A 10,944-nucleotide genomic window follows, 5' to 3' on the forward strand; every position below is an offset into this window, starting at 1 on the left:
ATCCTAGCTTGGTTTGATATGTTCGCGAACACTAATATCTTGTCATTTGAATAAAAAATTTGCCAACAAGATGTACTTTGCTTTAACTTTTGTTAAAGTTATTACTATTAAGGTGTAAAATAATTCATTACTAGATCGAGAGATAGTTTGGTGGCCAATACACATTAACAAATGTCAAAACATAAGTTTCATAAGTAAAAATTGAATTAAGCTTTTAAATCGAGTTACTTAATCAACAGAACAAGGCACAACAAGCTCTAGCTTAGCAAATTTATAGATGAATGTACGATAGTGCTGACTATTCGACGGTCGAATAAGACAGAAAATGCATATTAATAGTTTTCATGAGCTATTTCTAAGGTTATTGTTCCGTCTAGATTTGGGCAACTAATTAGCTCCATAGCTGGTTCAAATTGAGATGCTAGACCATTTGGATTGAAATCTCCATATTCTCCAGGAGACGTTCCTGAAGTTCCCAGGCAAGCAAAGGGGGGTTCCGTGTGGGTAGTATAGCTTGAAGGACTTTGCAGGTACTTAGTGTTTTGTGAGGCTTCACTTGCGCCTATAACATGATTACTATCAATACGACTTTCGTCTTGCAGTGCTCTCTTTCTAAAAATATGGAAATTGATGTTTTTTCTATCAAAGATTCTTAAGGTGTCATGAATTCTTCTCCATATCGAGCCTTCTGAATGATAGGAGATCCAGATTTGTTCCCTTTCCTTGTAAAGGAACATAGACATGGAAATTATGAGAGCCGATAAGGAAGTAACCCCGGCAATGAGAAATAGGCCCCAAAAGCTAGCTAGGCTAAGACTCGCAGAAGAAACCTTGTTCTTGGAGTCTATACAATTGTTTTGTTTCCCTAGCCATGCATTCTCAATATTTTTCATTTTCTCTCCTTCTGTCACATTTAAAACTGCCCTTGACACATCAGATACTAGAGGGGAACCTACTGGAAAGACCTGCAAGTCATTAAAAAAAAAAAAATGAGAAACTATACACTTACTTAAGTGCACACATACGAGAGAGAGAGAGAGAGAGAGAGAGAGAGAGCTTACAAAGCCAAATCCATCAATTTTGTATATTGATTCAACCATGGTATACTTGGAGCAATATTGTCCTAAAAAAAGCTTCATGTAAGGAATTTCAAAAATAGCACCAGCTATACCACCATTTGCACTTCCTTTTGACAATAGTATATCACATTCTTCAGGAGTATCATAGACCTTAAGTTTAGTTTCATCAAAATTCATTTTCTTTAAAATTGCCAAAACAAAAGATCCTCCTTGGTAGCCGACATACTCCCCATTCCTAATAAGCTGATTGATATCAGTAACAGTTGGTTGCAACTGTTGAACTGTTAAGAGTGATGTCAAACTTGCAGTGTAACTTTGAGTGAGTATGAGCACCACAAAAACCCATATGATCACTACAAACCTTGCCAAATTGCTTACCACTATTTCCCCTGTAATATAAATCGAAAGATTTAAAAAAAAGAAGAAGAACCTAATTGCATCATAAATAACAAAGTAATTAATGTTTAAGATATGCAACTCTAAGTATATTATCACTTTTTTGACTCATAATAATGGAGAATAATGAATCTTTAGTAATTACAAGGACAAAAGTTTTTCTCTAGTTTTCTCCAAATTTAAGTTTTGAGCATCCGTTTGAGAATTACTTATTTCTGGTAATTTATTTGCATAATGTGAAACAAAAGTTAAAAGCTAGTTTATCATCAAAAAACTGAAAATTAAATTATTTGAAATAAATCTGAGATAAAAAGTAGTGAGAGACCTACAAGCAATACACAAAAGAAGCAATAAGTTAGCTTATAATCAAATGTCAAACACACATGAGTTAAAGGAGACTAATTTAAATGACCATACATTGTACACATGTACTTTTGTAGTTAATTTAATAAATTATCTACACATGTCACAAGATTATAAATAATTTATGTAATTAAATGTATTCGTGAATACTCATTTGAATCTCGAAGTAAGTTAGAGGAACCTTTCTCTTTTTTTTGGCGAAAATCCTATTTGTACTAAATAGGTCACAAATGGTGAACTCCAGTCCATGATGCAATCATTTTGAGTGTTTTCTTATTTATTTTGGAACCCCACATTGTTAAGAAGAATAGGATAGGTGGAAGAAAATTATGCTTGTAGTAAATATTGGTTACAAATTGTTAAGTCCATTCCATGTTTTGATAATTTTAAGAGTTTTTTTTTATTGGTTTGGGAAACATATCAATTAGAAGAATAACAAAGGGTTGCATTAATCCTATTAAGAGCAGTGTGGCCGATACCGTACCGGTACCGGCCGTACCGGCCGGTACATACCGTACCGGCCAGTGCACCGGTACCGGTACACTTCTATATTGTACCGGAAAAAATACCGGCTGTACCGGCCGCGTACCGGCCATACCGGTCAATTTCGGGCAATACCGGCCGGTACCGGGCGTACCGGCCGGTACAAAAAAAAAAACTTTTTTTTTTTATAAATTTTTTAGTTTTGTAATTTTTGAATTTTTGTAAAGGCATAATGGTAACTTATTTATATTAACTTCTTAGTATTATTTGTTTTCTTAGTATGCAATGAACAACTAAGCTTTCTATTTTTTATATTGTGTTTTTTTTTCTTTTATTTGATACTAAAGTCTAAAACTATAAATAATTTGTTCTGAATTGAGGTAATGTTTTATAATAAACTTTTATATTTACTATAATATAAGTGAAATATTATATGTTTATAAACATGGTTCTAGAGATTTTGGTGTGTGTATGTATGTATGTATATATATATATATATATATATATATATATATATATATATATATATATATATATATATAAAATAGCGGTAAACCCGAAACGGTACACCGGTATTGACCGGTATCCGAAATATATCGTACCGGTGGCCAAACCGGTACAGCCTCCGGTACGGTATTGACTTCCTTGATTAAGAGTGTTAGTGTACGAAGAGTATTAAGAAAGCATAGTCAACTAGTACCTATAATTAAATAAGGAAAAGCTAATTATGCATATGCTATAGTGCACTTTGTACATACTTCATTAGAAATTTTGTTTAAAAAAAAAAACATAAATTCTGTTAAAATTGTGAACGGTGAAATCTTGTTTTGAAAAAACAATATACAAGATTTCACAATTTTAATTGAAATCTTGTTTTGATAGTGTATGCAAGTTAAGTGTGTAATACTGAGTGTATAATAATAATAATTATTATCCAAAGTGATGGCATAGCTAGTTGTGTGTGTGTGTAAGATAGAAGACAAGACTATAAATAAGTCCTGAGAGCACTAGGACTAAGTTATACATTTATTTTTGTGTATTGTTATGGTGGTGATTGTTTTTGTGAAATAAGATTCTAGAGGTATGTATGATGAGACAATTGTGAAGGGTAGGAACTTACGTTGTGCAAAAACCATGGTTGAGAAAGAGTACCACAAGCTTGTTCCAATTTGATGTGCGAGAGGCCCACGGAAATCGTCATTTATTCGGTGTTCAAGAACCCAAACTACAAAGCCAATGAACACAAAGAAACATCCACTTGTTATCCAAAGGTCCCTGCTTAAAGGCTTCAGGAAAACCCATGCATTTCTAGTCCCATTGTCCATGATTGGCACTACCAATGATACTCCAGATTCAGTGTATGGCAATGAAAAGTCGACAAAATTAGACCTGTTTGCTGTGATTGTTATATCTCCTACCACAGCATCGAAATTCTGTCCAAGTAAAATGTTACAAATATCATTTTCAATGTTAGGAATGCTTTGGTTAGATAGAGAATGTGAAAATTGAAATTAGGAGGTACAAAAGAAAGAAAGAAATCTATATAGGAGGTTGTTGTATATTATGTATAGCATGGAATACACACTCCCTTTTTTGGTTACAAAGTAAGAGAGTTTCAGTTTAATTCTTATTGAATATATAGTATAAGCAATTAAACATTCCTATAAATAGTTAAATACCATATGTAATCTTAGTTGTTAAAAATTAGTAAGGTGAAGGTTTTTACCGACCCTAAGGAAAACTTGGTAGACCAAATCATTATAACTCCCAGCGCTTCCACCACTTGAATTTGCAAAGGGAATGAACTCATAGCTAACAGCATATGGTAATGTTTTCATGACAGCGTTGAAGACGTCTACGCAGTAGCCTGTTACCTGTGTTCTGTTGCAACTAGGATCATATGTCACCTTAACAAATTCAGTAAATCCATTCTTCACTGGAACTCCTATTTTCAACTTTTTCCCATTTGTTGGAATCACCCAACCTTTTGGAACGGAACTTGAATCACCTGGCCATATAATAGGTCCTACATTTTCCTTGGAAGAAAAATATGTGCTTGTGTTCCCAGAATTCAATTTCCTTGAGAGCCCATTTTCTGGAGTCCAAAATGCAACCAATCTTTCCCCATTACCATTCACATTAATTATCTTAAAAGTTGAAGATTGTGATTGCCCGTTAACAAAATTGAAATCACCTGCTAGGCCTTTAAATTTGATACCCATTAATGCTTCATGAAGTTTTGGACCATTTTGAGAGATCCCAATAGCTTCAAGTTCAGTCAAGTTGCTTGAAGCATTTGTCTTCTGAAAGTAAAAATTTGTAGTCCCAACCTTCTCGATTGCCATGGCTAGTGCTGAAGCAGCATCGTATGCCCATAGTCCTATAACAGTCAGTTCAGCATTTGAAATGGCTCGGTTGTCTTCTTGGAACTTCCTTTCCCATCGAATTGTAAAATTTTCAAGTTCTTTTGTTTCTTGAAAATAAGTTTTTACACCCAAAACCCCGTGCATTGAGTTAAGGACGGATCGTTTTAATGAACATAGAGAGTCAGTTATCCCATTGGTTGTTATCCAAACATAACCTTCACTCATCATTCCAATCTCTTTTGCTTTGTTGAAAAACCGATAACTGAGCTTGGATGACATGTGCACTATGAAGACTCTAGTTTGCATTGTCATCAACTTGTAAAGTTCTTCACCAATTTGGTCATCTGTGGCTAATGGTGAAATGACACTCCGATAGGGGACACGGGCATCAACATTTTGCAAGGCATCAACCAAGAAGGGTATGATTCCTTTCCCATATGCATTGTCTACATAGATTGGCACGGCCTCTCTCCATTTATATTTTTGATCAATTGCACTTATAGCATTCACTTGCGATGAATCATTTTGAGTGACTCGAAAAAAGTATGAACTCCCAGGGGAAGAAAGAGAAGGGCTTGTTGCTGAGAATGATATAATGGGCACCCGAGCTTTATCACCGCGATCAATCACAAAGTTGGCTTGCATCGAGTTTTGTGGCCCTATGATGGCTTGCACTTCTATATTTTTAGGGAGGTCTAGAGCTGTGTTCCAAAAACAGAGAAATTGATTTATTATCCATTTACATATACACTCAAAATTATCAGAAGTTTAAAAAATGAAGGTAAAATTTAGTAATAAACAATGGAAAGTTTTAGCAATTAAATTGTAAAATGAAGGTAAAATTTAGTATTAAACAATGGAAAGTTTTAGCAATTAAAAGGAGATAATATGATTAACGTGACCTTCTAAAACATTATAAATTGTGTGATGATTTTTTTAGTCATGTGTGGATCGAGTCTGTTGACTCTAATATCATACAAAGCACTGGGTCAATCTAAGACGTATATAAACAATTAAGAGATACTCCAAACGTGAGTATAGTACGTACTAATATTGTTAATATATACTCGGATTATGATAAATGATATCAACACATTATGAATCTTGTGAACGACGACACGGAAGTACAACGCACACGGAATCTTGTTAATTAACCATTGTGTCAATGGTCAACTTACTCATTTAAAAAAAAAAAATTTATTTTAATTTTTAAGTTTTAAATATGAAACCCTCAGTTAAATATATTTAAAAAGAATAAGTAGAAAAAGGATAATATATTGTATGATTTTGATTTTTGTAGTCTTGTGTTGATCCAACAATATCATACAAAATTCTAGGTCAATCCAAGACGTATATAAACAACTCCATTTCGATGGAAAATTTTGTGTGAAGGTAGTTTTTCATGTTTTTTAGTGTTAGATAGCATCAGAAAAAATTATAAAAAAAAAAAACTATCTTTAGTCAAACAAAAAATTATGATTTATTTTTAGAAATTATTTTCTACTAAATAGTTTTGAAAAAAAAAAAAAACTTTTTTTCTCATGTCACGTTATATATGGGAAATTAGAAGATAGTTTTCTAACTTGTTTAAGGTTGTTACCAAACATATAAAAATGAGATAGTTTTATAGATTATACTTTTTCAAAAAGAGAAATGATATGTCCACAACATTTTCACAACATTTTTACAACAAATCCTATGTGGTAGGTTGTTAATGGTTGTTATTGTTGGGGCAAAAAAGTAATCTTAGTGTTAGGTTCAAATTTGAACCAATAACAACTAACCACCTATGATTTGTTGTGAAAATATTGTAAAAATATTGTGGACGTAGTATCTCTCTTTGAAAAATTACTCATTTTCTAGATAACATCAATATCAAAACAAACAGAAATAGAAACTCCAAGCATGAATATATTATTAATATACCCGGATTATGACAAATGATACCAACACATTATGAATTTTGTAAACGATGTCACCAGAGCACAACGCACACTCATGAACACGGTTTAACTATTGCGTCAATGGTCAACTTAAGCACTTTTTTTTCATATGTTAAACCCTTCATTAAATATATTTAAGACTAGTTTTTTAGTAAGTAGAAAATGATAATATATTTACTAAAAAAAAACATCTTGAAGGGTGGTGGCAATTACAATAAGAGCACTCACATCGTTTCTTGTATAATAGAAAATGACCACATTTTAACCAAGTAAGTTCAAAATTTACCCACATCAGGTTATGCAAAATTGAGTAAAAATACATAGTTGTTATAATAATTGTATAAATTTACATTGATACTATATATTTTGCATTTAGTTTTTTATTCTTTCTTTATGTATCATAATAATGAAAGAAGCGAGTGGAAGATGGTTGTTATGTGTGAAGAAAAAAAGAAAAAGAAAATAAAAAAAAAGAAAAATTGATATTTTGATTAAATGTGGAGTAAAATAGAAAATTTGATGTGTGTTTTGAAAAATGAGTATATAAAATAGAAAAAAAGTTTCTTATACTAAAATAATTATGAATTTTTGCATGAGCTGCTGCAAATGCTCTAAGTTATAATTTTCTAGGTGGATCAAGTAGTCAATTTTCTTAAATAAAATAAAAAGGGAAATTTTAGTTGATTTTATAGGTTTTATTGCAAATTATTGAAAAAGTCAACAAAGAAAAAAACTGATGTGGATAAACTTTAATCATATCCTCTACGATCATTCCTTAACATAAACAATACAAGAAAGAAAATAAAAGGAAAAGAAATTAATTGAGAGAAAATTAGGATTAATTAGGTCCAACACTTAGGGTATTGCACAAAATATAATAGCTCTCAATGACTAAGATTAACTGTAGAAAAAAACAACTTTTAATCTCAACCATGAAGAAAAAAAGTGAGGAAAAGTAAAAAAATGAGAGTGGTAAAAACAAATTTGTAAGTAGGGATGTCAGTAATTGCATTATGTACACCACTCTAGATACTTCACCTGATCCTAATTTGAACTAGCGTACCTTAGTTCTATTTGGGACTTGTATGATTTGACTATTTTATTCTATTGTTTTCTTCTATATATTATGTTATAAATTTTGGAATAAAAATAAAAACAATTATTTTCAGATATTTTAAAATTTTGGTAAGTGATAATATTAAAGCTAATGACATTGAACTGAATTAGACGGATATACCAAATTAGAAACATATTGATTTAAAAATCTGAAATGAAAAAAAAAAACTTGAAAGACCAAATTGAAAACAAGTTAAAGATTGTAGGTATAATTTGTAATTTAACCTAATATTAACTATGGAAAGAAAATAGCTATAAATGCTTTGATCTTCTTCTTCTTCTCTCTCATTCTTTTTTTTTTTTGAAAAACTGAAAGGCTATGATTTTAATTGTGAACCCTAGCTTCATGCTACATCTAATTTATGTTTTGAAAAACTGAATTCAAATTCCAAGGAAACAAAATAAAAATGGTATAATTCAAAAAAAGAAAAAAGAAAAAAAAGAGAAGAAAAATAGCAGAAGCAAGTAGCGCTCCTGATTTTGTTTCATCTTTTAAAATTCAGCAACATGCAACTGAATTGATTTTTATTTTATTTATTTTTTAACAAGCATACACATACAAAAGAGAGTGAATAAGATTATAATACAAAAACATACTATTAGCTCCGCTCAAAAGGCACGGTAACAATGGTAAATATATTAAAATTTGGCTGTGAAGCTTTTATTTTGTTTTATTTTTTGAATAAGAGAAGGAGATGGGTGTCACAAATTCACAATATGTATTTGTCCAACTTGTCCCTATCTCATTTAGTTTTTAACTTCTCTCCCTAGATAAATCTTTCTTTTTTATGTCATTTGATTCTAAGTCCATTATAAAACTAAATTGTACTGTTGTAATATAATAGTTATTTTTTTAGTTGTTGTCACAGCCTGGAGGTCATAGCGTAGTTGACACCAAGTCAATATTCAGGTCAACTTCAATATCATACTTTCAAGCAGTACTTCATCATAAAAGGAAAAAAAAAGAAAAGAAAAAAGATAGTATTTCTATTGTAATAGGAATATATATATATATATATATATATATATATATATATATATATATTTTAAAACTTTATCCAATTAAGAAAGTCTCTATGCCTATTGTTATGAGTTTTTGGTGAATAAGTCTTAAGGATTTATATTATATTCATAAACATTAATCCCATTAATTCATAGTTATAGTTCTATTTGAATAGTTTATTTTATTATTTAGTTTATTTTTGCTGCTATTCTTAGGCTTTATTACACTTTTTGGTACTATTTATGGTTCTTACTGTATTATTTCAACTAACTTTCACCTTTATTTATTTTTAGTAAACTTTATCCCATTCCTACAATACTTTAATAAGTTAAAATTATAAAAATAAAAGTTATACAGCCCCTTAGACATAATACTTTTGCACAAAAATCATGTCTTGAAGTAACTTGAAAATTGTAACTTTAAATCATAATTTTTGTTTAAAAAAGTGTGTACTTTAATTTGTATGTAACAAGCATTTCCCAAGAAAAAAATATTAAAGACCGAGTGAAGAGACCAAAAAGAAAAAAGGAAACTAAATCTATGAGAGAGAGAGAGAGAGAGAGAGAGAGAGAGAGAGAACCTGCAGCAGCTGCTCCAACAACATCACTTTTGGAGTCCCTGGAGTTAAGAACCACCCTAGTTCTGTAGTGAGGATTGGAGGCATAGAAGTCTGAAAGGGCCATGTTTATGCAACTGAACCCCATCTTCCCATTCCATGTATCGAAGTTAAGAATGACACCCACATTAACTGGGATAGTCGACGTGTTTTGTGCCTTGGCCAACAAATTTCTTTCAGAAAGAATAATGAAGATAAAAAGAGTAAAAGCAATTCTGGTAGGCATCTTCATGATTATGTTTGAATATCTTCGTACCTTTAAGATGCATGGTCATCTTAAGTCAGAAGTAGTGTTATTTATAGGGCATTGTACTTAGGAATATAGCATAAGAAAGGAGATTTTTTGTTTGATGAAAGTGTGAAAAGGAGACTTTGATGAGCAACGAATAATTGATTAATATCATATTCAAAACTAATATTGCTGCGATGACAATGGTTACCGAGAAACTTCACTAAAATATAATTCAAGTTGCATCCTGACAACACTAGTTGACGTTTTGGCCTTTACGATCAATATGGCTTCAGATTTAATTCGAGCATCATTACGTTGGGCTCCACACATTTGTGCAATATAAAATAGAAGAAAATATCAAATGAGCATCCCAAGATACATATATAAGAGACTCAGCTTAATATTATGTTGGGGAACCGTACGTCAATAATCTTAGAAAATGACCTAAAATTGATGTAATAGCTTAATTTACAAACATCTGGACAATGGTTTTGTGGTAACAAAACATAGAAACGCTTTAATACAGAACCAAAGAAAAAGCGTTTTTTGTGCAATATTAGTAGCTCGGTATGTACTCATTGAAAAAGCCCAAACTAATACATCGTTAAAGTTTTGCTTATTGCAGTGGTTCATGTGATACTCAAAGTTAGAAATTATTGCGTGTGTTACATGCATAAATAGGCAACTAGCCTGTAATAAGTACATTTTTTATCACAAAAATATATATAATTAACCAAATTATTAAAAAAATAAATGCAATTAGATGCATATATATTAAAAGTTTTGCCTAAATTTAATACTATTTATTATTATTTTTATTCTAATTTTTAATAAAATAGAATGTGCGCTGATTTTTGTTGAGTAGATATACGATTGTTTTATTTATTTATTTTATAGTTCATTAATATTGAACTTTCAAAATTTTGCCCCCATTAAACATAAAGATTAAACAACTTAAGTGGATATATGATGACACAAAATCAACCTACAATTAAAATCTAATTTGGAATTTAATTAATTAAATTTTCTCTCAGTTTATATATATATATATATATATATATATAGTGCCAAAATCAGAGAGGCATGAGAGATAATGCCATCACATATCTTATTTGTTTGTTTGTTTTTGTTTTGTTTTTGGTTTTAGTTTTTAGCTCTTAGTTTTTTTTTTGTGTGCGTAGAAAAACTTGAAATAGTGATTGTCCTGAGAGGTGGCCAAAAAGAATTTTGTTGTGATGACAATTAAATTGAAATTTGGTCCAACCCGTGAGTGGAAAAGATTCAAGCTACACCAAATATTAATAACTTAACAAATAGGAGAAAATCTATCACGTATCCGGTACAAGT

At 30.9% G+C, this 10,944-nt stretch overlaps 1 protein-coding gene across 1 annotated transcript; it reads right to left on the minus strand.

Moving 5' to 3' along the window:
• Positions 1 to 332: 332 nt before the first annotated feature.
• On the minus strand, positions 333 to 9,597 carry LOC142621709 (glutamate receptor 2.1-like). Its single transcript, XM_075795058.1, has 5 exons — positions 9,330 to 9,597; positions 4,052 to 5,388; positions 3,442 to 3,754; positions 1,062 to 1,468; positions 333 to 965 (listed from the first exon to the last, which is right to left on the minus strand). The coding sequence occupies exons 1-5, from the start codon at positions 9,595 to 9,597 to the stop codon at positions 333 to 335; spliced, it is 2,958 nt and encodes a 985-aa protein (XP_075651173.1).
• Between the last annotated feature and the right edge of the window lie 1,347 nt (positions 9,598 to 10,944).

The sequence above is a fragment of the Castanea sativa genome, chromosome 1 (assembly GCF_040712315.1).
Source record: "Castanea sativa cultivar Marrone di Chiusa Pesio chromosome 1, ASM4071231v1".
NCBI classification, from domain to species: domain Eukaryota; kingdom Viridiplantae; phylum Streptophyta; class Magnoliopsida; order Fagales; family Fagaceae; genus Castanea; species Castanea sativa.

What these genes read in the sequence shown, in the direction of transcription:
- LOC142621709 (XM_075795058.1), bottom strand. Translation starts at nt 9,597, where the DNA reads ATGAAGATGCCTACCAGAATTGCTTTTACTCTTTTTATCTTCATTATT. An exon ending in TGTTGGAGCAGCTGCTGCAG is followed by an intron (nt 5,389 to 9,329) that starts GTTCTCTCTCTC and finishes TTTGGAACACAG; the next exon opens with CTCTAGACCTCCCTAAAAAT. An exon ending in AACCATGGTTTTTGCACAAC is followed by an intron (nt 1,469 to 3,441) that starts GTAAGTTCCTAC and finishes TTTATATTACAG; the next exon opens with GGGAAATAGTGGTAAGCAAT.